General features: G+C 50.4%; 1 protein-coding gene across 5 annotated transcripts; it reads left to right on the top strand.

Annotated features, from left to right (window-relative positions):
* Positions 1 to 27,100, top strand: LOC100382524 (uncharacterized). Of its 5 annotated transcripts, none has more exons than XM_008679342.4 (10): positions 1 to 499; positions 958 to 1,129; positions 11,447 to 11,597; positions 11,682 to 11,745; positions 21,796 to 21,903; positions 23,101 to 23,226; positions 23,298 to 23,542; positions 23,684 to 23,886; positions 23,983 to 24,036; positions 26,875 to 27,100. In XM_008679342.4, the coding sequence occupies exons 1-9, from the start codon at positions 251 to 253 to the stop codon at positions 24,012 to 24,014; spliced, it is 1,350 nt and encodes a 449-aa protein (XP_008677564.1). In that variant the 5' UTR covers positions 1 to 250; the 3' UTR covers positions 24,015 to 24,036; positions 26,875 to 27,100. The 5 variants fall into 5 exon arrangements, with proteins under 5 accessions (XP_008677564.1, XP_008677563.1, XP_008677562.1 ...); XM_008679341.2 differs by lacking the exon at positions 26,875 to 27,100 and adding an exon at positions 24,550 to 25,012; XM_008679340.2 differs by lacking the exon at positions 26,875 to 27,100 and adding an exon at positions 24,171 to 24,958.
* Positions 27,101 to 27,653: the final 553 nt, after the last annotated feature.

The raw sequence follows: 27,653 nt of genomic DNA, 5'->3' as shown, positions 1-27,653 counted from the left end.
ATGCGCGTGGCGGGCTGGATTTCCGCGTCCCGTACTCGTCCAAATTCTCCTCGTCTCGTCTCCCATGTGACCCATCCAACCGCCCTCTCCTCTCTTCCTCTTCCTCGCACCACCTCCACCACCACCCTCCTCTCTTCTCGCCTCCACCACCAAAAGGGGTGAGAGGCACGGGGACCGCCCGCCTCGCTCGCTGGCCTGCACACTGGATTCGGCGCCGCGGCGGTAGTTGCAGCGGCGGCCTGGCAGGGAGATGTCTTCACGCTCGGGGTCTACGAGCGGCGGGAGCACCGGTGGCGGCAGCAGCGCAGGGGGAGGCGCCGCGGTGCCGCTGGCCTTGCTGCTGAGGCGGGAGGTGGCCAGCGAGCGCACCGCATCGGAGCGACCGGAGCTGCACTCGGGCCTCTTCAGCCAGGCCAAGAAAGGCGAGGACTTCACATTCCTCAAGCTCGAATGCGAGCGCGTCCCCGGCGTCCCGTCCTCCTCCTTCTCCGCCTTCGGCGTAAGCGCAGCCCCCCGTTCTCTCTCTCTATCCCCTCCCATCGCGATCGCTGCCCCCGATCTGGCGTCACGTGGATCGCTGCCATGCCTGGAGGCATCTAGGTGGGGTGGCGATGAACGATCGGCTAGGGTGCGCCAAATATTATAGGTTTCAGGGTGAATTTCGTATTTGGGATATGTGGGTGTCGGCAATTAGGATTCGTCTCGTGCGGAACAGGAGCTCTGATTTTGCCATTTTGGGTCGCATTTCACTTATCCTTGGTATGGAACATCCATGACAACCCTTCACGGTCTACTCGCATCGATGTATAAAAGAAGGGTAACCCATAAAGGAATGCCTTCATGCGATGCTCCTTCTACGCCAACGTAGGTGGTTAAAAGTGTTTATATAGGAAAATGCATGCTTGAGCTTGGATCACCAAACAAGCCCTATTTCTAAGCGCTGTCTTCATGTTACAGCTGTTTGATGGGCACAATGGGAACGGGGCCGCAATTTACACCAAAGAGAATCTCTTGAACAACATCTTGAACGCGGTCCCTGCTGATCTCAACAGGGAAGACTGGCTTGCTGCACTCCCAAGAGCGCTGGTTGCTGCATTCGTTAAAACGGATAAAGATTTCCAGACTAAAGGTGTGTGATACAAAAACTAATGCACCATCGATTAATATCTATTTATTGTGTCGATGAACTTGTCTATCTGTCTAGGTTCTTTTCCTTGTCTGTTATCTTGTAGAGACAACATAAATAAGATTGAGATCTGATATCATAATTTCGGATGTTATTGTGTCTATCGCCACTGTCATACATACACAACATATTCGTGTAGCACATATCTAAAATCTATTTTTTAGAACAACGCAGGAGAACTGTGTGTCATTTCATTAAGGAAGAAAATAATTTGTTACAATGGGGGTTATAACACCCCCAACACACTTGAAACACACTACACAACAACTGAACACAACCACCCTAAGACCACTCTAGGCCACACCAGCCTAATGGGTAGGAGCCTCCCATAGGAGGAGCTTCATGGGGTTAGAAGCCCCAGCCAGGCACCACATATGGGAATCAGCGGTCACTTGAGCCTAAATCGTTTGAGTCCAAGGATGAGCACCATTGAACACGCAAGCGTTTTCTGTGCTTCCACAACTCGCAAGTGACCAAGATGGCCAAGGAATTGAACCCTTTTTTAAACTCTTTGGGGATAGCAGCTGCTGCCTTACTCCATCAGGACCAGAACCGGCTAGAGGCATCGGGGCGTGGAACCATGTTAAGGTTGAGTTTCCTCAAAATCCTTTCCCAAACTTCTCTGGACAGCACACAGGAGAATAGAATATGCTGAATGGTTTCCTCCGCCTAATCACAAAACCGGCATGCTGGCTGATGGGGCAGCCCTCGCTTAGCCAACCTATTTGAGGTCTAGCACCTATTGTTGATAGCCAACCAAGCAAAGAACTTGCAATTTGCTAGAGCCCAACTTTTCTAGATTTTTCTCCATGGAGAAAACTGAATGGTTCCTATAAACATCGCTTGATAGGCTGATTTACAAGAATAAGCTCTAGAAGAGGATGACTTCCAAATATGTCGGTCAGGAATTTCAGGCTGCAACACCATTCCATCCACCAAATCCAGATTGAAAGATAATCAACAAGGACTTGAGCTATGAGTGCTCCTTTGATATCAACCACCGAAGATCTGTTCACAAGTGTAAGCAACGAGACTCTTACTCTAATCGAGAGGATGACACTATGAGTTGGAGCAATTTTTCTTGTTTATTCCCCACACACTACACAATGCCATACCCTTCTAAGGGTTGGGGTTACATATTTATATCTCTAAGGGCTGCCGAGCATACACTAAGGTGCTCCTAGAGATGCTACACATACAGAGATGTTGTTTCTCTAAGACTACAAAGGTGCTGTCCATCAAAGGCTGGATTACACAGATGCTAAAGGTACTGTCCTAACAGCAAAGATGCTGTCCTTAGATGCTAAAGGTGCTGTCCTAACTGCAGATGCTGTCCTTAGATGCTAAAGGTGTTGTACTAACTGTAGTCTGTCCTAATTGTAGTCCTCCACAAAGGCTATAAGACTTATTTCATCATTCTACCCTTAAGTCTTGTGCGTTGTCTTGTGAGAAAGTTGAGCCATCCCAGACTTGGAGCAAAGCTCAAGGAACTTGATCCTCCTAAGGGGCTTGGTGAGTTGGTCCACAAGCTAATCCTTGGTACTGATGTAGCATGTCTTGATGCTCCCTTATGTCAAACAGTCTCGGATGAAGTAGTACCTCACCCGGATGTGTTTGCTCCGTTCATGGAACACGAGTTTCTTGGCCAAGGCCAGAGTGGACTGGCTATCCACCCTAAGTTCCATCGCTGCTCAAGCTGCCAAGGCACCAAGTAGTCGAGCAAGCCAGAGCGCCTGAGTTGAAGCGGTGGGGCCGCTATGTACTCGGCCTCGCAGCTGGACATGGCCACCACCTGCTGCTTGACCGACTGCTAGCTAATGAGGCATTTGCCGAGGAAGAAGAGAATTCTGCTCGTGCTCTTGCTAGTGTCGATGTTGCTGGCATGGTCACTGTCGCTGTACCCGACAAGCTGTGCCTCCCTAGGGCACCTCAGGTAGTGGAGATCGTGGTCGAGAGTCCCCGCAACATAGCGGATGATCCTCTTCACAGCTTGATCGTGCTCCGTCGTCAGTCGCTGAAGGAACCGACTAACGTAGCCGACGGAGTATGCCAAGTCCGGTCGTGTGTGGACGAGGTAGCGAAGACTCCCCACAAGACATTGGTACTGCGTAGCGTCCACCTCCTCCGTGTGCTGTCGTGGCTCAGCTTCAGCCTCTCCTCCATCGGAGTGAGAGCTGAGTTGCAGCCGATGAGCCCAGCCAGCTCAACGACGCACTTGGCGTAGGCGGTCTGACGAAGTGTGATCCCGGAGTCACCCTGGTGCACCTCGAATCCTCGATCCCATTCCCCAGGTAGAAGGAGAGATGCTCCAGGTCACTCATCTGGGAGGTGGCCTTCATCTCTTCCTTAAACGCTGTCACCTCTGCATCCTTAGTGCCAGTGATCACCAGGTCGTCGGCGTAGACACCCACCAACAGGGCATTTCTAACATTGCCCTGCCGGTAGGTGGCCGCCTCGTGCGGGCTTGTCTTGAAGCCCATCCCCTTTAGTGTGGAATCCAACTTAGCATCTTAGTAACCAGGTTCCCGGATCGATGGGATCGAGGAACGGGAACGCGGTACGCTACTAAAACTAGGATTTAACACTACTGGATCGAGATTGTTCCCACGTTCCCGGAACGGAACGAATGTTCCCGGAACGAGGAATGTGGCCAAGTTCCTTGTTCCCGGTTACTAAGCTTGGCATTCTACGCCCTCGGTGCCTGTCGCAAGCCATAGAGGGCGTCCTTGCCAGAGGTTGCAAATCCTGGTGGCTGTTGGACGTAGACCTCCTTTAAGTCGTTAAGAAACACCGACTTGACATCCATGTGATGAACAGGCCAGCCCTCCTGGGCTGGCAGCGCGAGGAGGTGCACGGATTCCATCCATGCCACGGGAGTGAAGGCATCGTCGAAGTTGATCCCCTCCTGCTGCAAGAAACCGCGTGCCACCAAGCGAGCCTTGTGCTTGATGATGGCATCGGCTTCATCTCTCTTCAATTTGAACACCCACTTAAGGGTGATCATGCGGTGACCACGAGGGAGGTCAGTGAGCTCCTAGGTGCGGTTTATCTCAACCACACCCATGTCCGACTTCATCGCGACATGCCATGCCGCGTGTCTCTCGGCCTTCGCTAAAGACCGAGGCTCGCCGTCGTCGCACGCATGATGTAACTCCGCCGCCATATCACGAGACGTCAGGCCCGACATCGACGGGTCGATGAGAAGGTCTTGCACCGTATGATACCGCAACGGCTCGCCGTCATGGTACGCGTTGTGCGCTCCTCGTCGTGGGAGAGTGGGGTAACGAGCTCCATCGGGTTGTGATCCACACGACCTGGTGTCAGAGTGGACGGGCTCGAAGGTATTACCGTCGGTGCTGGAGTGCGTGGTGGTGAAGAGTTCGTTGTAGTCAGAGTCGTGGCTGGAGAGCATGGCGTGGGAGTTGGAGACTTGGGGACTAGGGTAGATCTGCTCGATGAAGAAGAGTTGCCTACTCCCCCAACTCCCTCGAAGTGGGCGTACTTGATGGTGAAGTCGTCGTACGTTAGAGTCGTGCCGTCATCCATCGCCTTGTCCCATGCCCATCCTCACCCTTCGTCGAACACTACGTCGCACGCTGTGCGCGCACGCTGTGTTCTTGGGTCAAGAATGCAGTAGGCCTTTGAGCCCTCCGCGTAGCCAATGAACACCCCCGGGGTGCTCCTGTCGTTGAGCTTGACGATGTGGCGAAGCTCCTTGGTGAATGCGAGGCAGCCGAAGACCCGTAGTTGAGAGACCGCTGGCTTGCATCCATGCCAAGCCTCGTACGACGTCATCCCGTTGAGTGCCTTGGTAGGTGAGCGGTTGAGGATGTAGACATCTGTCACCACCGCCTCTCTCTAGAGACAGCCGACATTCCCTCTACTTGAGGAGAGCCCGAGTCATTCCCACAACCGTTTGGTTACGTCGCTCGACGGCGCCGTTCTGTTGCGGGCTGTACGACGCAGAGTAGTGGCGTTGAACGTCCTCATCCGCGCAGTACGACGCAAACTCAACCGCCATGAATTCGTCGTCGTTGTCGGTGTGCATCATGCGCAGCTTGCGGCCGCACTCTGCCTCTGCAGTGACCTACACACACCTGATGGCATTCGTAGCCTCTCCCTTGCTGCCAAGGACCATCACCCACATGTAGTGAGAGACGTCGTCGACGAGCAACAAGAAGTAGCATTGTCCTACTGGTGTGTGGCTATTGTCATCGGGCCACACAAGTTTCCGTGCATGAGTTCGAGCTTCTCCTTGGCTCGGAAGCTCGACTGCTAGGGAAAGGGGAGCCGCCTCTGCTTTTGTCATCACGCAGACGTCGCAGAACTGTTCCACGTGGTCAAGACACGCAGGCCTCGTACTATCTCCTTGACACTGAGCCGCTTCAGGGCCTCAAAGTTAAGGTGCTCGAAGCGCTCGTGTCATTACCATGCCTCGTTGTCTCGACGAGCAGCAAGGCAGAAGGGTTGTGCCACCTTCACGTTGAGGATGTAGAGTCGATTGGGACTCCTTTGTACATTGGCAAGAAGGCGACGAGAGGGGTCCTAGATCCTCATGATTCCGTGCTCGACCTCCACGCGCGAACCATTCTCATCTAGCTGTCTCAACGATGATAGAGTTTCTCAACGCGGGGATGTAGTAGATTCAAGTGAGCAGCCTGTGCTCACCAGAAGCAACAGTGAAGATGACTGAGCCGACACCGTTGATCTCTACGCCAGAGGCGTCCCCAAACTTGATGGAGCCTCGGATGCTAGAGTGAAGCTCGGTGAAGAACTGTCGACCGGTCATGTGATGCGTGGCGCCGATGTCGAGGCACCATACTTCAATCATGTCTTTGCTAGAGCCGCCGTCGAGGAAGGCACATGCTTTTGACTCATCAAGGTGGAGAGCCGATGTGGACGGTGCCGCTGGAGGTAGTTCAATGCTTTCATGAATGAGGAGCAAGGCCTCTTCCTTCGCCTGCGCGACGTGGGCTTGGTCGCGTCGTAGCTTGCCGCAGTTGTGGCAGGTGTCATCTCGTACCGGCTTCTGGTTTCTGGCGGCGCTGCCTTGGGCGCCTCTACGGGCACCACCCTCAGCACGTTGTCGCGCCCCGGCCTTGGCGCCTCCTCGTGCCTTGCGCAGCTTGCCACGTTTGCGACCGCCCATCGTGGAAGAGGACTCCCCCTTCTTCCTATCAACTTGGCAGGTCTCCCACTGCTCTCGAGTGAGGTGTAGCTTCCCACCAATGGTGATAGGTCTAGAGAGAGCCTATGGTTCGTCGTCGTCGACGACCTTGAGGCGACCTATCGTCTCTTCGATCATCATTGTGGAGAGGTCTAGCAGAGACTCGATCGAGCGAGCTATCTGCTTGTACTTCTCGGAGATGCAACGGAAGAGCTTCTCGACGACTCTTTCCTCATTGTAGGTGTCGTCGCCGAACTGCACCATCTTCTGCAACAGAGTGTTGAGGCGGAGAGCAAAGTCATCAACATCCTCACTTGGCTTGAAAGCCAGGTTCTCCCATGCCTACGGTGTGGTCTTGCAGGCACGGTTGTTGCCGATGCGGGTCACAACGATGGCGTCCCGGGCTTCCTTGGCAGTTCACTTCTGGGAAAGCGAAAACTGCATCTCAGGCGGGACTGCAGCAATGAGGGCATCCAGCGCTCGTCAATCCTTGTATTAGTCGACGTCGTCGTACTGAACTGCTTCCCACATATGTCGAGCTCTGTTGCCGCCGCACGTGCAGCCTTCGCCGCCTCCGCTGCTTCTACTTCCGCCCCCACTGCTGTCAGTTCCGCCGCCGCTCGCCATGCTGCCCTCGCTGCAGTCGCTGCTGCTACTCGCTTGCGTTCCTGTGCCGCGGAGACCTCGGCCTCCTGCCGGAGCCGTGCACTCGAAGCGACCGAGCGCTGGGACTGTTCTTTGGACATGACGCGCTAGTGAGGTGCTGTTATGTTGGGAAGAGGCTCTTTTAGATGAAAGGCTGCTCGTCTGAGCAGGAGAGGAAGGATGAGTATAAACAGTTGGAGCTCTTGCTTCAGACTGAGTACCGGGAGAGGCACGAGAAGGAGATGAGTAAGAGATGTTTAGGCTACAAGATAACTTGGATCCGATACCAATTGTAACCAACAGGACTTACTCTCATCAAGAGGATGGCACTACAAGTTGGGGCAATTTTTCTTGTTTATTCCTCACACGCTACAAGTCGGATCAGTATCCATAGGGTTAAACAAGCCAAAATTGCGAGGACGAAGTGGTGAAAACTCAAAGGGGAGACATCCGAAGTTTTTAGGTAAAGTTTTTGTGGAGGGCGCTTGGTCCGAAGAAGATGCAAACATCATGTGGGTGAAGATGACAACTTGTAAGGATGCTGTTTTGTACTGGCCTTCTTTGGCCACCCCCTTTTCTTCTTATTAATATATTATTCAAGGTTCAAGAAAGCGCTAAGCACTGAGCGCGCGCTAGGGTGGTGAAAAAGCTTAAGCGCGATTAATCGTGCTTAAGTGTGCTTAAGCGTTTTTGTTAAAAAGAGAAAAAAGACATGATATTGGGCCACCCTGCAGCAGCCCTTAACCCCCTCCTCCTCTCTTCATGGGTCTGCAGCCCACTAAGCCCATATGCCAGGAGTCCCAACACAAAACCCCTCTCCCGTGATGACCTAGTAGGCTAGTAATCTGCTGCCTCCTTCCACGCCCCGCGTCGCCACCCTGTGCTCTCCACCTCCCTCTCCCGAAGCCTATCCTCCCCTGTGTCGTACGCTCTCCGGCTCCCTCTCCCGAAGCCTCTCCTCCCTCGTGCGATCTTCACCGCGAAGCCGCTCCGCCTCTCTCTCTCACCAATCTGCTGCCTGCAGCCATCGTCGCTCCGTCCGCTCTCTCTCTCTACCTCTCTCTTGAAGTCTCTCATCTTCTCTCTCGTCGATCTGTCGATTTGCTGCCTGTTGGATTGACACTGGAGGTGTTCCTCATCTTCTCTCCCTCCTCTTCTCCCTTAAACATGCCGGATTGGCACGATTAAGCAGGGCCAGTGCTTAATTGCCCGCTTAGTAGGTAACCGATGCGTTGACCCTCTACGCAGCGCTTAACCGCGCCTAATCGCACGCCTAATCGCGCTTTCTTGAACCTTGATATTATTATGGGGCGTAGTTCTCCTGCGCTTTCGAGAAAAAAAGAAGATGACAAATTGTATTAGGAAGGTGGCGTCAGAGGTGTTTGGAGTGACCAAAGGGAGCAACGGTGAATCTAAGGATACTTGGTGGTGGACCGAGGATGTTCAAAAGGCAATAAAGGAGAAGAAAGATTGTTATAGGAGCTTGTTCCATGATAGGAGCGCGGTCACCATAGAGAGGTATAAGGTGGCAAAGAAGACCGCAAAGCGAGTTGTGAGTGAGGCAAAGGGTCGAGCCTATGATGATCTTTACCGAAGACTAAGTACAGAGGAAGGGGAGAAAGATGTCTATAAGATAGCTAGGATCCGGGAATGGAAGACGAGGGACCTCAACCAAGTTAAATGCATTAAGGATGAGATGGATCAACTCTCGGTGAAAGGACAAGACATCAAACAGAGGTGGTAGAGGTATTTTGACAATCTTTTCAATGGTGAGAATGAGACTATGGAGATCCATTGGATGACTCCTTCAATGATTTAAATATATGCTTTGTATGCAGGATCCAAGAATCAGAGGTCAAAGAAGCTTTAAAGAGGATGAAAGGGGGCAAGGCGATGGGCCCGGATGGTATCCCAATAGAGGTGTGGAAATGCCTTGGGGATATTGCTATTGTTTGGCTAACCAAACTGTTCAACCATATTTTTCGATCAAAAAGTATGCTCGATGAGTGGAGGAGTACATTAGGACCAATCTTCAAGAACAAGGGAGATATTCAAAGTTGTACCAAACTACCAACTATCGAGGGATTAAGCTCATGAGCCACACTAAATCTATGGGAGAGAGTTATTGAGCATCGCCTGAGAGGAATGACGCATATCACCATGAACCAATTTGGATTCATGCTTGGAAGATCAAACATGGAAGCAATTTTCTTAATAAGGCAGGTCATGGAGCGATATAAGGAGCAGAAAAAGGACTTGCACATGGTTTTTATCGACTTGGAAAAGTCCTATGATAAAATACCTAGGAATCTCATGTGGTGGGCATTGGATAAGCATAAAGTCCCAACAAAGTATGTTACGCTCATCAAGGACATGTATGACAAGGTTGTGACTAGCGTCCGAACAATTGATGGTGATACAAATGTTTTCCCGATTAACATATGACTACGTCAAGGTTCAGTTTAGAGCCCTTATCTATTTGCCTTAGTGATAGATGAGGTCATGAGGGATATACAAGGCGATATCCCTTGGTGTATGCTTTTTGCTGATGATGTAGTTCTAGTAGATGAAAGTCGGGAAGGAGTAAATAGAAAGCTAGAGTTATGACGTCAGACCCTAGAGTCAAAAGGATTTAGAATTAGGAGGACCAAAACCGAGTATATGATATGTGACTTTGGTACTACAAAATTAGTGAGGATGGATATGTAAGTTTGGGAGGCCAGATAGTACCAAAGAAGGACACTTTCCGTTATTTGGGATCGATGGTACAGAGAGATGATGATATTGATGAAGATGTTAGCCATAGAATCAAAGCAGGGTGGATGAAATGGCGTCAAGCATTGGGAGTCCTATGTGACAAAAGAGTGCCACAGAAGTTGAAAGGCAAGTTCTACAAGACAGCGATTAGGCCTGCTATGTTATATGGGGCTGAGTGTTGGCCTATTAAGAGACGACATATCCAACAACTAAGTGTCGTAGAGATGCATATGTTGCGCTGGATATGTGGGCACACAAGATTGGACCGAGTGAGAAACGATGACATACGCGATCGGCTAGGAGTAGCGCCAATTGAAGAAAAGCTTATTCAACATCGGTTGAGATGGTTTAGACATGTCCACCGGAGACCCCCAGAGGCACCTGTGCATAGAGGCATCATAAGACGTGACAATAATGTGAAGAGTGGTAGAGGTCGACCAAACTTGACATGGGAGGAGGCAATCAATCAAAAGTGACTTGAAGGAATGGAATATCCCAATAGAGTTGTGTTTGGATATAAGTGCTTGGAAAGAAGCTATCTACGTGCCCGAACCGTGATTTAGGCCTTTTTCCTTTTAGTGCTCTCAAAAGCTTTCCCCCTCCCCTTTCTCTCTCTTTCTCCTTTTGGTGACATCTTGTTGGGTTTCAACTCTAGCCTACCCCAACTTGCTTGGGACTAAAAGGCTATGTTGATGATTGATGATGTTGATGACACTACACAATGTCATATCCTTTTAAGGGTTGGGGTTACATATTTATAGCCCAAAGGGCTGCCAAGCATACACTAAGGTGCTCCTAGACATGTTACACATGCAGAGATGATGTTTCCCTAGGACTACAGAGGTGTTGTCCGTCAAAGGTTGGACTACGCAGATGTTAAAGGTGCTGTCGTAACTGCAAAGATGTTGTCCTTAGATGCTAAAGGTGTTGTCCTAACTGTAGATGTTGTCCTTAAAAGCTAAAGGTGTCCTAACTGCAGTCCTCCACAAAGGCCACAATACTTATTCCATTAACAAGTGCCTGGCTCAGTGTATGTCGCTGCACAATTTTTTAGGTACCGAGTTAAAAAGGTTAGGAGCCAATTCTACAACAATCTTACCCTGTAGCCACCTGTTTGCCTAGAATTTTGTAGTTTCCCCATTACCGACCAAGGTGGTTACCGCCACATGAAAGAGAGCACGAGCCTTCTTTGGGCCTGTTTGGTTCAGCTTTTTTCTTGTCAGCTTTTCTGAGAATCTGGCTGTGGGAAGAATCAGAGTATAGCGGGGATTACGTGCGGAGGAAGATGAAGTGGTTCAAAGGATTCAGGATCTAGAAAACGACGGATTCCTACTATCGTGGCGACTCGACCGATTCTGTGTTCATGTTAATTTTGGATGGTTTTTACCAAATCGATTCTTATAGAAGCGGGCTGAAAAGCTAGGGCGTTTGGCAGTCCGCAGGAGCTTTTGGTGACCAGAAGCTGAAAAAGCCCAAACAAACAGGGCCTTTGGCACGTGGATGAGTAGCCTCACCCAAGGCCTTGAGTAGTCCGTTTTTTGCAACCACAGCCACCGAATACATACTAACATCAAAAGGAACTAGATTTTCTGCTACTGGATTATACTGCCATATGTTTTACCATGGATTTTCTATGACCAGAGCCATCTTTACTCATTACTATATTATATCTATTTGGTTGTCTGTTACAGCACGTTCTTCAGGGACAACCGTGACATTTGTCATAATAGATGGATTGTTCATCACTGTTGCATCAGTTGGCGATTCCCGTTGTGTACTACAAGCTGAAGGTTCAATTTACCATTTATCCTCTGATCATCGATTTGATGCAAGTAAAGAGGAGTAAGATTCTTTTCTCCTGATGCACATCATTTCCCCTTTCTCATGGCAATCTCTTTGCTCCTTTAACTTAATTTTGATGTGTAGGGTTGATCGTGTAACAAAATGTGGAGGTGATGTTGGAAGGCTAAATGTTGTTGGTGGCGCTGAGGTTTGAACTTTGCCCATTTTTTTCGTGTTAGATAATGCTGGGGATTGATCATGTTGCTCATAAGCTTAAAGTCATTTCATGAATATATCAATATGCCATGCAAGTTCTAATCATGTCACTTAATAGTTGCTGTGATATTACATCGACAATTAGTTTAGGTGGCGTTCTAGTTGCATATGCATGTTTTATGCAATTATGCTTGCCTTTTGTTTTCATATATTAGATCTTTGAATTCAGCCCTTCATTTTATGTTAAATCAAGGAATAGCTTTTGGACCTGGTCTAAAGTGTTCTACCAATGGTCATTTTTGTAGTAAGGAGAGATTGCATATAATGTGTTGGATGTATTGCATTGAGACTCTATGGAGAATATATAGGAGTACATGACTTGGAGGACAAAAAGGCTATCGTAGAGATAAGGAAGGTTATCCTAGATACAAGGAAGGTTATCCCGAGATTACAATCAATTCTAAACCAACCATATCAGGAGTTGCCTAATATACTCTAACATGCCTAATATACTCTAACACCCCCCCGCAGTCGTAGCGTTAGCAACACGAACAGACAGACTGAAGAACAATGGAGATATCCCCCCAATAGTCGGAACACAGGTGCGAATGCTGCAACTGGAGTAGCCCATGCAAATGATAGCCCTTTGTGCAAATAATGTCGAGGTGATCGAGTGCAAGGGTGCTGAGCCGTTATCGAGGTGCCGTGTGTCGGGTAGCTGTGGTAGATGTAGCTATCGAGGACGCCGAAGAAGACAAGCCGCACAAGTTGCGGGTGCAGCACGCGGGAAGGCCTACGACGCGCCAGGAGGCGCCAGGGTGACGACAGCGCAGAATGAGGGCGCCATAGACGAAGACAACAACATAGTTGAGGCAGCCGTAGAGGAAGTAGTCGATGCTGAGGACGATGTTGTTAAACCGTCGTGAACGAGGCGTGCTCTAGGTTTGCCACGCCTGGAAACACGTCGTAGATGAATGCACGTGCTAGTGTTGCTAATACCGCACGTACTAGGTAGAAGGCCCCAACCTAGTGTCAGCATCTGAAGGGACTAGCAGAGAAGACCTCCACGACGGTACTGGTGCGGTATGGCGGAGTGCCGTCGCAACTCACAGTTGTCAGAGCGGAGTAGACGAAGTAGTCGAGGATGAGAAGAAGACGCTGGCAACAAGGTTGTGCTGGAAGAAGACGAAGAGGTAGGCGTGACGACTCATCGAGGATCCTGAAGTTGCCGCGGCGGGAGAGCCACGACACATAGGAAGGTCCTCGAGAGAGCCACTGCAATGCGACAACGGTGCTTCAATTCAGCGAAGAACTCAAAGACGAACGTGGTGCAGACCAGTGACGGGTGTGCCGACGCAGCTTGTAGGTGTGGAACATCTCATAAACCGTGCGCAGGAGACGCGCACCGACGAAGTCGACGGGGTCGATGACGAACAACGACACTGCTGCCCGAAGAGGCGACATAGTGACAAGGACGGCAACAAGCCGCGCTGCTGCCGAGGAGGCGCTGCAGCGGCAGTCGACGACAGGCCACACTACTGCTCGAGGAGACGATGCAGTGGTAACCCTCGTGCTCGGCGAAGAACCTCGTGGCCAACGACATGCGTCACTGAAGGGTGAGGTCGCGCGCGCGATCGATTGGCCAGATCGACGGCGTGCGAGGCGATGATGACGATGGTGATGTCGATGGCAGAACCTCCCGATCAGTAGTGGTGATAATGAACCAGCGGAGATCGATGTGTCGGTGAAGAGGCGCAGAAACAACATGCAGGGGGATCCCCTGGCACGCCGCTAGCCACTCCATGCGGCACAGTCGGAGAATATGAAGGAGCATGTGTTGTCGAAGCCGATGCCAATGACGCGTGAGCCGACGGGTGATGGAGACGCAAACCCGATCTCTGATCGGGAAAAAACGAAAAGACGCAACAACAACATATCTGGTACATCACCGGGGTACCCTAGTGGAGAGGTGGCCACCAGCGCGGGGAGAAGATGAAGGGCGCGACACCAAGGCCACCAGAAACGGAGGGCAGCGCGGAACCAGGGCGGAGTGAGACTCGACCCATCCTCCCCATGACGTGCTGGTCCCGAGTGTTAGCAACGGGACTCTTACTCTCATTGAGAGGATGACACTATGAGTTGGGGCAATTTTCTATTTATTTTCTCAAACACTACACAATGCCATACCCATCTAAGGGTTGGGGACACATATTTATAGCCGTAGGGGCTGCACTACACACTGCACTACACACTACTCTGTAGCACTACATATGTTGTTGTCCTTGCTGTCCTCTAGATGCTAAAGGAGGACAGTGAAAAGCTTCTGCTGTCCTCTAGATACTAAAGGAGATGCTGATGTCCTTCATACTAAACCTGCTGTCCTTAAAGCAGTCAAAATTGCAGTAAGGATTCCTGCTGTCCTTAAAGCAGTCAAAACTGCAGTAAGGAATCATGTTGTCCTCTACCCACAGACTTATTCCAACAATTCTCCCCCTAAGTCTTGTGCGTCGTCTTGTTGGACAGTTGGGCCATCCCAGACCTGGAGCAAAGCTCAAGAAACTTGATCCTCCCAAGGGGCTTGGTGAGCAGGTCCGCAAGCTGATCCTTGGTGTTGATGTAGCGCGCCTTGATGCTCCCTTCTGCCAAACAGTCACAGATGAAGTGGTACCTCACTCGGATGTGTTTGCTTCGTTCATGGAACACGGGGTTGTTGGCCAGCCAGGGCGGACTGGCTGTCCACCTGGAGTTCCACTGCTCCAACGTCTCTACCGAGGAGATCATCGAGCAGGCGAGCCAGCCAGAGCGCTTGAGTTGAAGCGGTGGAGGCCGCTATGTACTCGGCCTCGTAGCTGGACATGGCCACCACCTGCTGCTTGATCGACTGCCAGCTGATGGGGCACTTGCCGAGGAAGTGTTGGGAATAGTCCCACATTGTGTGGTGAGGGTGTGATAGCATGGTTTATATGGTTGAGGGTGCAACCCCCTGATAGGCTAGCTTTTTGGGGGGAGTGTTGGCCCAAGAGACCTAAAGCCCGCTGCTATACGTGCGGGCGCGTGTGTCGCGACCTGACAGCCTGGGTGGGCGCGCCGTGTGTGCGGGCGGCCCCGACGGACACGCCGTGTGTCGGCGGTCCGGTTCCAACAATTGGTATCAGAGCCAGGTTGACCCAGTGCATTCTCAGACAAATCTCGGCTCACAATGTGTGAGGGGGAGATTGTTGGGAATAGTCCCACATTGTGTGGTGAGGGTGTGATAGCATGGTTTATATGGTTGAGGGTGCAACCCCCTGATAGGCTAGCTTTTTGGGGGGAGTGTTGGCCCAAGAGACCTAAAGCCCGCTGCTATACGTGCGGGCGCGTGTGTCGCGGCCCGACAGCCTGGGTGGGCGCGCCGTGTGTGCGGGCGGCCCCGACGGACACGCCGTGTGTCGGCGGTCCGGTTCCAACAGGAAGAAGAGAATCCCACTTGTGCTGTTGCTGGTGTCGATGTCCCCGGCGTGGTCGCTGTCGCTGTACCCGACAAGGTGTGCCTCCCCAGGGCACCTCAGGTAGTAGAGACCGTGGTCAAGAGTCCCCGCAACATAGCGGACTATCCTCTTCACATCCTGCTCGTGCTCCGTCGTCGGTCGCTGCAGGAACCGACTAACGTAGCCGGAGGAGTATGCCAGATCCGGTCGTGTGTGGACGATGTAGCAAAGGCTCTCCACAAGACGCCAGTACTGAGTAGCGTCCACTTCCTCCGTTGTGCTGTCACGGCTCAGCTTCAGCCTCTCCTCCATCAGAGTGAGAGCTGAGTTGCAATTAGTGAGCCTAGCCAGCTCAACAATACGCTTCAGCCTCTCCTCCATAGGCGGTCTGGCGAAGTGTGATCCCAGAGTCACTCTGGTGCACCTCAATCCCTAGGTAGGAGAGATGCCCCAGGTCACTCATCTGGAAGGTGGCCTTCATCTCTTTCTTAAATGCCGCCACCTCTACATCCTTGGCGCCGGTGATCATCAAATCGTCGACGTAGACACCCACCAGCAGGGCATTTTCTCCATTGCCCCGCCGATAGATGGCCGCCTCATGCGGGCTTGGCATGAAGCCCATCCTCTTGAGCGTGGAATTAGTTTGGCATTCCACGCCCTCGGTGCCTGTCGCAAGCCGTAGAGGGCCTTGCGCAGGCGCAGCACCTTGCCCTCCTTGCTAGGGATCGCAAAACCTGGCAGCTGGTGTACGTAGACCTCCTTTAAATCGCCGTTAAGAAACACCGACTTGACGTCCATGTGATGAACGTGCCAGCCCTCCTGGGCTGACAGCGCAAGGAGGAGTCGCACGGATTCCATCCGTGCCATGGGAGCGAAAGCATCGTCGAAGTCGATCCCCTCATGCTGTAAGAAACCGCGTGCCACCAAGCGAGTCTTATGCTTGATGATGGCGCCGGCTTCATCCCTCTTCAGTTTGAACACCCACTTAAGGGTGATCGCGCGATGACCATGAGGGAGATCAGCGAGCTCCCAGGTGCGGTTTGTCTCAACCGCGTCCATCTCCGACTGCATCGCGGCATGCCAAGCTGCGTGTTTCTCGGCCTCCGCGAAAGACCGAGGCTCGCCATCGTCGCATGCAAGATGCAACTCTTCCGCTAGAATGCAAGACGCCGGGCCCGGCACCGACGGGTCGATGAGAAGGCCGTCCACCTTTCGATACTACAACGGCTCGCCGTCGTAGCACGCGTCGACGCGCTCCTCGTCGTGGGAGAGCGGGGTCACGAGCTCCACTGGGTCGTGCTTGACACGAGCTGGTGTCGGAGAGGACGTTCCCGGAGAGGGTACCGTCGGTGCTGGAGTACGTGGTGACGGAGAGCTCGCTGGAGCCGGAGTACGTGGTGACGGAGAGCTCGCTGGAGCCGGTGTCATGGCTGGATTGCGTGGTGGCGAAGTGCTCGTTGTAGCCGGAGCTGGAGAGCGTGGCGCTGGAGTTGGTGGAGACTTGGGGGCTGGGGTAGGCCTACTCGGAGAAGGGTCGCCTACTCCTCCGACTCCCTCAAAGTGGACGTACTCGATGGTGAAATCGTCGTACGTCGGAGTCGTGTCGTCGTCCACCGCTGTCCCAGGCCCATCTTCGCCCTTCGTCGAACACTACGTCGCGCGCCGTGCGCACACGCTGTGTTCCTGGGTCAAGGATGCGGTAGGCCTTTGAGCCCTCCACGTAGCCAATGAACACCCATGGGGTGCTCCTGTCGTCGAGCTTGCCGATGTGGCCAAGCTCCTTGGTGAACGTGAGGCAGCCGAAGACCCGTAGGTGAGAGAACGACTGCTTGTGCTCATGCCAAGCCTCATACGGTGTCATCCCGTTGAGTGCCTTGGTGGGCGAGCGGTTGAGGATGTAGACCGTTGTCACCACCGCCTCTCCCCAGAAGACAGCCGACATTCCCCTCTGCTTGAGGAGAGCTCGAGCCATCCCCACAATCGTCTGGTTGCGCCGCTCGACGACGCCGTTCTGTTGCGGGTTGTACGACGCGAAGTAGTGGCGTTGAACGCCCTCATCCGCGCTATACGATGCGAACTCAGCCGCTGTGAATTCACCGCCGTTGTCGGTGCGCAGCACGTGCAGCTTGCGGCTGCACTCCACCTCCGCTGCGACCTGCACACGCTTGATGGCGTTCGCAGCCTCTCCCTTGCTGCCAAGGACCATCACCCACATGTAGCGGGAGAGGTCGTTGACGAGTAGCAAGAAGTAGCGTCGTCCTCCTGGTGTGGCTGGTGTCACCGGGCCGCACAAGTCCCCATGCACGAGCTCGAGCCTCTCCTTGGCTCGGAAGCTTGACTGCTGGGGAAAGGGGAGTCATCTCTGCTTTGTCAACACACAGACATCGTAGAATTGCTCACATGGTCAAGTTATGGCAGGCCTCGTACCATCTCCTTGGCACTGAGCCGCTTCAGGGCCTCGAAGTTAAGATGCTCGAAGCGCTCGTGCCACTGCCATGCCCTGTCGTCCCAACGAGCAGCAAGGCTGTGCCACCTTCACGTTGAGGATGTAAAGCCGATTTGGACTCCTGCGTACCTTGGCAAGAAGGCGACAAAAGGGGTCTCAGATCCTCATGACTCCTTGCTCGACCTCCACGCGCGAATCGTTCTCATCCAGCTGTCCCAAGTTGATGATAGAGTTCCTCAACGTAGGGATGTAGTAGACTCCGGTGAGCAGCCTGTGCTCACCAGACGCGGCGGTGAATACGACTGAGCCGGTGCCCTTGATCTCTACGCCGGAGGCATCCCCAAACTTGACGGAGCCTCGGACGCTAGAGTCGAGCTCGGTGAAGAACTCTCGTCGGCCGGTCATGTGATGTCGTGATGAGTGGCACCGGTGTCGAGGCACCATCCTTCGATCATGTCATTGCTGGAGCCGTCGCAGAGGAAAGCACGTGCTTTCGACTCATCAAGCTGGAGGAGTGCCGCGGCAGCCGGTGCCGCTGGAGGTAGCTCGATGCTTGCGTGTGCTAGGAGCAGAGCTTCCTCCTTCGCCTCCGCCTGTGCGACGTTGGCCTGGCCGCGTCGTGGCTGTCGACATTTCCTGGCCCAATGGCCAAGCTTGCCACAGTTGTGACAGCCATCATTTTGTGTTGGCTTCTTGTTGCCGACGCCGCCGCCTTGGGCGTCTCCGCGGGCACCACCCTCAGCTTGTCCCCGCGCCCCGGCTTGGGCGCCTCCGCGCGCCTTGCGCGGCTTGCTGCGTTTGTGGCCCCGTGTCGAGGAGGACTCCCCCTTCTTCTTGTCACCCTAGTAGGCCTCCCACTGCTCTCGAGTGAGATGTAGCTTCCCGCCGATGGTGATAGGCCCAGAGAGGGCCTGTGGTTCGTCGCCGTCGACGACCTTGAGACGACCAATCGCTTTTTCGATCGTCATCGTGGAGAAGTCTAGCAGAGACTCGATTGAGCGAGCGATCTGCCTGTACTTCTCGGGGATGCAACGAAAGAGCTTCTCGACGACTCTCTCCTCATCGTAGGTGTCGTCGCTGAACTGCACCATCTTCTGCAACAGAGTGTTGAGGCGAAGAGCAAAGTCATCAACATCCTCACCTGGCTTGAAGGTCAGGTTCTCCCACTCCTTGCGAAGTGCCTGCAGTGTGGTCTTGCGGGCACGGTCGCTGTCGATGCGGGTCGCAGCGATGGCGTCCTAGGCTTCCTTGGCAGTCCGCTTCTGGGAAAACGAAAACTACATCTCGGGCGGGACTGCAGCAATGAGGCCATCTAGCGCCCATCGATCCTCGTAGTAGTCGACGTCGCCGTACCGAACTGCTTCCCACATGCGGCGAACCTGGAGCCGTACCCTCATCATCACGGCCCACTCGACGTAGTTGGTCTTGGTGAGGGTAGGCCACCCATCGCCGGGACCGCTGTCCTTGACAACGACCTGGACCCCACGATGACCATGGTACCGATCCGGGGAGGGAGAGCCGCGCCGCCTGTAGAGGCCGCGATCTCCGTCGACCCGGCCGCCGTCACCGGGAGCACCGTCGGCGCTTCCTCGCCCATCTGGGCTGCCACCGCGTGCGTTCTCGCCCGGAGCGCCATCGGCGCGTCTGTGCCTATCTAGGCTGCCCCCGCGCGCGCCCCCATGGGGGGCGCGACTGCCCCATTGACCCGCCTGCTCTTGCGTTGCCTCCCTTGCCAGCCTGAGCTCGTCGTTGGTGCTGCTGTTGCCGGAAACAGAGCTGCCGACGCTACTGACGCTCAGAGCCTCGAGCTCTGCCGTCGCCGCACGGGCAGCATCCGTCGCCTTCGCTGCTTCTACTTCCGCTCTCGCTGCTGCTAGTTCCGCAGCCTCTAGTCGTGCTGTCCTCGCCATTGTTGCTGCAGCAGCCGCTGCTGCTCGCTCGCGTTCTTGTGCTGCGGCGACCTCGGCCTCCTGCTGGTGCTGCGCACTCGAAGTGATCGAGCGAAGATACATGGTGTGCTGGCGAGGGGTCGTTGTGTGTAGAAGAGGCTCTCCCAGATGAAAGGCTGCTCGTCCGAGCAGGAGAGGAAGGAACAATTAGAGTTCTTGCTGCTGATTGAGTATAGTGAAAGGCACGAGAAGGAGATGAGCAAGAGATGTTTAGGCTAAAAGACAACCTCGCTCCGATACCAATTGTTAGCAACGGGACTCTTACTCTCATCGAGAGGATGACACTATGAGTTGTGCCAATTTTCTGTTTATTTTCTCAAACACTACACAATGCCATACCCATCTAAGGGTTGGGGACACATATTTATAGCCCTAGGGGCTGCACTACACACTACTTTGTAGCACTACAGATGTTGCTGTCCTTGCCGTCCTCTAGATGCTAAAGAAGGACAGTCAAAAGCTCCTGTTGTCCTCTAGATAATAAAGGAGATGTTGTTGTCCTTCATACTAAACCTGCTGTCCTTAAAGCAGTCAAAACTGCAGTAAGGATTCCCGCTGTCCTTAAAGCAGTCAAAACTGCAGTAAGGATTCCTGCTGTCCTTAAAGCAGTCAAAACTGCAGTAAGGAATCCTGCTGTCCTCTACTCACAGACCACGAGACTTATTCCAACACCGAGGAAGGGCAGAGACGAAGGGCAGCCAAAGTCGCATTCGCCTCCATGGCGACGGGCAATGTTGCTGGCGGTGGGGATACAACCCCATCACACCCGCCACGACGACGACTTGCAATGGGGCAGATCCGGTTGGGAAGGTGGACAGAGGCCGCTGACGGGGCCTTGATGGCGAGTTCCGATCTGGTGCTGTGTGTGATGACACGACGACGAACGCAGCGGATCAGATGGATCCGCGACACATCCTACGACGACGTTGCCCCGGTGGAGAGCGATCTCCCTAGGGGTGACGCAGCGACGACAGGAAGACGAAGACTAAGGGTTTGAACCTAGACCCGTGATATCATGTAGGAAGAAGAGATTGCGTATAATGTGTTGGATGTATTGCGTTGAGCCTCTAGGGAGGAGGATATATAGGATTACATGACTTGGAGGACAAGAAGGCTATCCTAGAGATAAGGAAGGTGTTGGGAACTTGTTCTCAAATGCTATGAATTAAGAACAAGGCAACACAAAATGTTAAGTATTAATGCCCTTCGTCCGCTGAAGCATTATCTCCCCAAGGATTTAATGAGCTTCGGACGAAGGCCATGAGCAAAATATCACGAAGGTCATATCTTCGTGATCAGATTTATAAAACAATATGAAATAAAATGTAAAACATGAAACATTATAGAAAGATATACTAAAAATAGATAACATTATTCACACATTTTATTATATGAACTCAAATATTAAAACATAATATTTAGGTACATTTATACCTTCGTCTTGGCAGAAAGCAATAATTCCATTGTAATGTGCCAGCAGATACAGGATTGCGTGAACATTACAGGGGTACTGTTCATCCATTTATAGGCACAGGGCACAACCTGTGTAAAATTACATTTATGCCCCTTACAATCGACTATAATAATGACACAAAACTTAAGTCGGTTCACCTCTTCGTCTTGAGATCTGTCACTGTGCCGAAGCTTTATAGGTGATAGCTTCGGCGCTGCTTCTGATAGGATCTGCCGAAGGTGTTCTCTTTCTTTAGGATCTTCGGCTACGAAACATACCCCCAACAGAAGGTTCTCTTAGATACAAGGTTATCCCCGGATTACAATCAATTCTAAACCAACCATATCAGGAGTTGCCTAATATACTCTAACATGCCTAATATATTCTTAACAATTTTGATGAAAAACTTGATTATTATATTTTACAGTGCTCACTGTTTTATATATTTGCAAGACATGCTATACGTCTATAAGGAGCATTGCATCCATCATTGATTGTAGGATTTGTAGGGAGGCGAGTGCATGTGCAATGTGGGTGGAGGGAAGGGATGGTGGGCAAGGGTATATAGTGGAAAGAAGGAAAGGTGGTAGAGTGGGCCCTTTCAGATGGTAGGATAGGAGGGTAACACACCATGAGCAGGCTATGATTTTGGATTTTTTGGTTAAATGCTCTTTGTAGTTTTTTCTTTCCACCTGTTTGACCTATATGTAATTCTTCTTACCTCCAGATTGGTCCTCTTAGGTGTTGGCCTGGAGGTTTGTGCCTATCTAGGTCAATAGGAGATCAAGATGTTGGTGAATTTATTGTTCCAGTTCCTCTTGTGAAGCAAGTAAAGGTATGCACTGAACACTTTCTAATTCTTTACATCAGCTTCACAGGACTGTACTTAGGGGGTGTCTAGCATGGCTCCCAAGCAAAAACATCAAGGGAGAGCTAGCCAGAGCCAGTCAAACATCGTAACTCTAGAGTTAAAAACTCCATAGAGTTTTGGCAGGTGCAGTACATTTTTTTGAAGTACCACCTTTGCTGCTCCTTAGAGTTTTAGAGCAGATCCATGCCAAACTCCCCCTTAGTTTGCTTTGAAATCCTATGTCTTACCCTTTCGCTGTAAATTCTATTGATTGTACATTTGTACTAATAAAGTTATAGTTTCTCGAAGTTTCTTGCCTTAGTGTCATATTTTGCATTTGTTAAAACTTATATTTTCTTATGGTACCTACCTCTTCTCACATGATCTCAATTTTCTCTAGTAGTGTTCAATGTGAAGAATATATTTGTCAGGGCCCCTCAGGTAGGTTAGATAAAGATAAGACTAGTTTGGGATAAGATTATAATTAGAGATAAGATTAGATCTAGTGCTTAGAGGTCAAATAACCCTCTCTATATAAGGAGAAGGATTGTATCAATTAAAGGTAAGCAAGGGATTAGAAAGAAATCCCTTCTCTCTTGCCGGCCGTGGGCAAAGCCCTGTGGCTGGCCTCCCCAGCACCCCTAACCCTAGCCGTCGCCCTCTAACCTTATCCATCGCCTTCTAACCCTTGCAGCCCCATCCAACGAACAGTACTCACGATCCTAGGAACCACATAACATCAGCCCCAAACCTGACCATAACCACCAATGTTGGGTTATGTACCTTGTAGTTATGCTAAGCCACTTGCATACTGCCTGCTTTTCTACTTGTTCTTTTTGAGAGAATTGTAATTAGCTAGATGATTTTGTTTGAATTATTATTCAGCATTATGTCAATACCATTGGTGAAGGGTAGACTTAGTACAGTGGTGAGAGTTGTCTCATTGAGTCATCAGACCATAGGTTCAAAGCAGCCTCTCCGTATTTGTGGGGAAGGCCTGTTTTGGTGTATCTCCTTTTATCATATCCCACTCATGTGGGAGCCTCCAACACTGGATGTGTCCATTTTTTTATGTCTATACCATTGGCATTCAAATCTTAATCTATCTCCTAATATGAGCTATTCAGCATTTTGTCAATATCTTCAGCATTCAAACCGTAATCTGCCTACTAATATGTGTAGCTGTCTACTGCGGGAGGCCGACTTATTATTGCAAGTGATGGTGTTTGGGATGCATTATCTCCAGAAGTAGCTTTTAACTGTTCACGTGAACTTCCTCCAGTGCCTGCAGCTGAGCAAATCGTTAAAGTAACTTGCTTTTGATGTGCAGCCTAAATCCTGAATGATACAGTTATTTACATATCTGAAACCTTCTGCAGACTGCTGTGCAATCAAAAGGACTGAGGGATGATACCACCTGTATTGTTGTTGATATAATAGCAGAGAAAACCAACCCTTCCATGCCACTTCCTAGAAGGCAACCGGGAATTGGTGTCTTCAAAAATATGTTTGGCAAGAAAAAATCATCGGATTCATCATCACATTCCCATGCAGATAGAGAATATATGGATCCAGATATCTTGGAGGAAATATTTGAGGATGGGTGTGCGCTTCTTTCTAGACGGTTGGTTCCCCAATTCCATCTTGATAATTAAGTCTTGTACAATTAATCAATTAGATGGAACCTTGATTTTTTTTTAACACTCTGCACCATTGTAAATAACTAAATACGTTTTTTGCAAAAAAAATTCACTGTTGAATGCAGGCTGGATTCTGAATACCCTGTTCGAAATATGTTCAAACTCTTCATATGTGCCGTTTGTCAAATAGAGTTAAAGCCAAACCAAGGGATATCTGTACATGAAGATTCATCAGAACCTGGGAGCTTGCGTCGCTGGGATGGTCCATTCCTTTGCCAGAGCTGTCAGGAAAAGAAAGAAGCAATGGAGGGAAAGCGTCGTTCACGAGGTCCTATTTGGAGACCTGTTATTTATACCTGATTATTTATTATGAAGCATGAATATGCCTTTTCTTATACTACCTACCGCCACTAATATTCTGCAGGTTCATCAAGAAACAGTGGGTCAAGTGAATAGCTGCCGTGTGTAGAGTGATCAGGTAATTACTGATCAACAACACCCCAGCACCACCATTTTGCAGCATTTCTTCTGTTGTGACACTTTCTTGATCACATGTAATGTCTGGGAGTTCTGATCTAGAACTAGATTGAAGTATTGAAATTGCCATTGTAGAGGTGGCTGCTGCTTATAGCTCTCATCCCAAGCGAGGAGCATGTCTTGTCCTCAGCAAGGTTCTTGCTGAGGAATGTAGGCAGCTCTGCTCAGCCCTTGACCTTGATGGCACATACAGGTTTAAAGATTAACATGCCAAAATGATATGGCTTGTCTATTCTAAGGTCAACTGTTGCAACACAAATTACTCTTGGTATAGACTTCTGACAAATAGCTTGGCACTGTTTCTGAATTAGGCCTAGGTGCTTACATCAATTTTCTCTTGTTGAATCCGGCTTTAATTCATGACTAGAGACTTTAGAGTATTATCAGTCCTTGTTGAGGTTCAGCCTTTGCTGACACCAATGTAATTAACATCTAAAAATATTCTTTGAATCAGCTTGTGATTCATCAGCAAGACGTTAGTTGTCATGTACAATGTACAAAATCTTGCTAACAGGACAGGTCTGTTTCCTCCTCTACGTTTTGTCATTACATGGATGAAAATTAATTGGTGTGCCAATTGGAGGAAAGAATTTGTTCTAGTAAATGTTGATGGTAGACGTGACTTTCACTCACTGCAGGTGTACTGATCCTTTTTGTATATCTTATTTTATTTTTTCTTAGTAATGTATAGTAGTCCTGAGTATGAAATTTGTTTCTGCATGGGAGATTCCCCAGCCAAAAGTATGCTGTAATATGTTGTCCGTAGTTCAGTCGAAAAAATACTCCATATGCAGAATGATGCCAAGATGTCTGTTCCTTGCGTTTGAAGAATAATGGCCAAAATGAAAACTGGAGTTACAGAATGTGTCTATCTATCGTAATATAATGCTAAATTATAGGTCGTTTTATTTTTTTAAGAGTCAAAGCATCTCAAGTTTTATTAAATTTACATAATAAACTAACAATATTTATGAATTGATTTTTTATTAATTTTTTACTAATTACTATTGAAACTGCATGTCCGCACGTGATAAAATATATTACATACCTGATAATATTTATAGATATCTATATAGTACAGAATCTATTGATATATTGACCTACCAACATAATTATGATAGTTGGTGTTTCGTATCTCGCTTTGACAAGTAAATTTATTGTGCGTGTTCCGGGCTCGGGAGTGTGTGCGCAGAGGGCGTAAGATTTATACCGGTTTGAACAGAACGTCCCTATATTCAGTCATTGGTGGCTTATGTTATCGGTACCATTGATGATCAAACTTGTAGTAGGAGTTACAAGCAATCGAGAGAGGGAGGAGAGGCTCCTAGATCTTTTATTGGGGTGGAAGCGGAGCTTAGAAGTTGAGAGGTGGAGTCCTAGCTAAGTCTACTTGATTGGGCGCTGGCCTCCTAGTCCTCGTCGGCGCTCCTCCTATTCGTTCTTGTGGGCTTATCTCCGTCTGAAGGTGTCTGGTCGTCCCTCAATCCGTTCTTCTGCCCCTTGATCCATCCATCCCTTTGCCCTAAGGCGGCTATCCCTTTTATAGGTCGAGAGAGGGGTCGGCCAGCGGTGGCTTCTCTAGGTAGGAGTCGGAAGGCAGGGGTAAAACCAGCGTTTTATCTTGTGTGAGGCCACGAGTACTTGTGGGTTGCATGGCTGTCGTGTATTTATCGTGGTGGATGATGTGGGGGCGGCGATAGTCCCAGGTGCCATCATTTGGGTTAAGCCGACCCTTGGCTTTTGTAGCCTAGGGCTCGACGCATCTCGTCGTGTAGTGCCGCGCGGGATGTGTGCGTACTCAGGCCTAGTCCGATAGGCCATAAGCGCGTCGCAAACCGAGGGGCGCGTGGGTTATTAATGCGTCGCAGTCTGGGGGCTCGTAGGTCATGAGTGCTATGCGACTCGAGGGGTCCGTAGATCATGAGTAGGAAGCGGATCGGCAACCACGCTGTGGCTCAGTGCCAGGCGTGGTTAATGCGGTCTAGCACGGGGCTAAGGCCCACCATATGGAGTCATGACCAGGTCGCTCGCCTCCTGGGATGGGTCGCTGTCTCCATCAAGCCCCATAAAGGGAGGACCTAACAACTTCAGCTATAGGTCTGTGATCCTACACATAGGACCCGAACCTCCTTGTGACCCAACGGATCCCTAGACAAAGGGATCCGGAGGGAACATAAAGCCTCAGAGGAAAAGGCGCTCTCTGTTTACAACACCAAGTCTTCTGAACGGCTCCGGGCATGAAAGACACCATCCGGACCTTAGGCCAGGTGAGGTCCGGAGTCGCCATGTGTCCAGGCAAGGGTGGTAGGAGCTTGGACCCCCTTAGGTGCGGGTCGGGCCAACAATCAGGAAAGATTTGGGAAAATAGTGCACCACTTATCCTCAGGTCTGCCCCTCGCCTAGGTAGGGGTGCGGTGCTAACATGTGGCAAACACCCCTAACATAAGCCCGCACCCCTAACATAAGCCACCAGACGATGCTTGAGGAAAGCCTCTGACATAGGGCCCGCCAGCATTGAATACAGATGGGACACATACTTACCCACGCTAGCAGTGGGTAACGGATCCCTCACATTAAATGTGTGCATCACGCCAGGATTGTAGCGTGCAACTTTTACTGTTACCCGCACGTTACCGAGGTGAGGGGCATTGACCCAGGGTGCTGTTTGGGCGTCTTTTGTAAGGAAAATGGACCTCGACCCAATTTCCTAAAGGATTTTGATGTTTGATGACCAACATAACCTGTGGACTAATGTGTTTGTTAGTGATTGTGTTTGTAGTTCATAGGTTGCGAAGAGGATTGGACTAAGGCACTGAGGATGCAATACTTCAAAAGAAGACTTAAAAGATGCGTAGAAGTCCAAGACTGTCACACCCGGTTTTGAAAGCCAAATTGAATGCGAATCATGTACGTGCCAGGATCAGAAACTCACGTACACATCGATTATGTAATTGGACATCATCACACATTGATCAAAGTAAATAGCGGAAAGGTACTTTATTACATCAAGATGTCCAAGACATCCACATAGTTTTTAACATAACTTAGTGAGTAACATTATCAAAGTGCGGAAAAGCGAACGTAGCAGATATGGCCTTCATAGGCAGCTGACTGGGGGTTTGCCACTAACATAACTAGAACTCGTCGTAGTCCTGGAACTCCTCAAAGTCCTCTATGTTGCCTGCATCTCTTCCTGAGCACTGAATACAGTGGGGACAACCTAGGGTGGGGATGGTTTTTAAAGCAAGGTTGAGTACACATCGACGTACTTAGCAAATGTCTCGTTTAGCTAAAGTGGACTAGCTGTATGTGGAGTCAAGGTTAAGCAGTTGCTTTTAGTTAGTCAAGTATTTATCAGTAATAGTATAGCCAAGTTTTAGTAATAAACTCATTTATTACCCAAAAGTACTCCCTCCATGAGGAAATACCAGAGGTCAGGATTATATTCATCATCATTAACCATCATCATAAAAGAGTATCGAAAGTTCTTCTAATTAAAGAGGATCCCAAGGCTGCTCTTAACTGTGAGCACCGCTGATATACCAGTTTCTAACACTC

Source organism: Zea mays, chromosome 4 (genome assembly GCF_902167145.1).
Source record: "Zea mays cultivar B73 chromosome 4, Zm-B73-REFERENCE-NAM-5.0, whole genome shotgun sequence".
Lineage (NCBI taxonomy): Eukaryota > Viridiplantae > Streptophyta > Magnoliopsida > Poales > Poaceae > Zea > Zea mays.
The sequence above is the reverse complement of the archived record's forward strand: the minus strand, read 5'-3'. Positions and strand labels throughout refer to the sequence as shown.

What these genes read in the sequence shown, in the direction of transcription:
- LOC100382524 (XM_008679342.4), top strand. Translation starts at nt 251, where the DNA reads ATGTCTTCACGCTCGGGGTCTACGAGCGGCGGGAGCACCGGTGGCGGC. An exon ending in CCTCCTTCTCCGCCTTCGGC is followed by an intron (nt 500 to 957) that starts GTAAGCGCAGCC and finishes TTCATGTTACAG; the next exon opens with CTGTTTGATGGGCACAATGG. An exon ending in CAGCTGAGCAAATCGTTAAA is followed by an intron (nt 23,227 to 23,297) that starts GTAACTTGCTTT and finishes AACCTTCTGCAG; the next exon opens with ACTGCTGTGCAATCAAAAGG.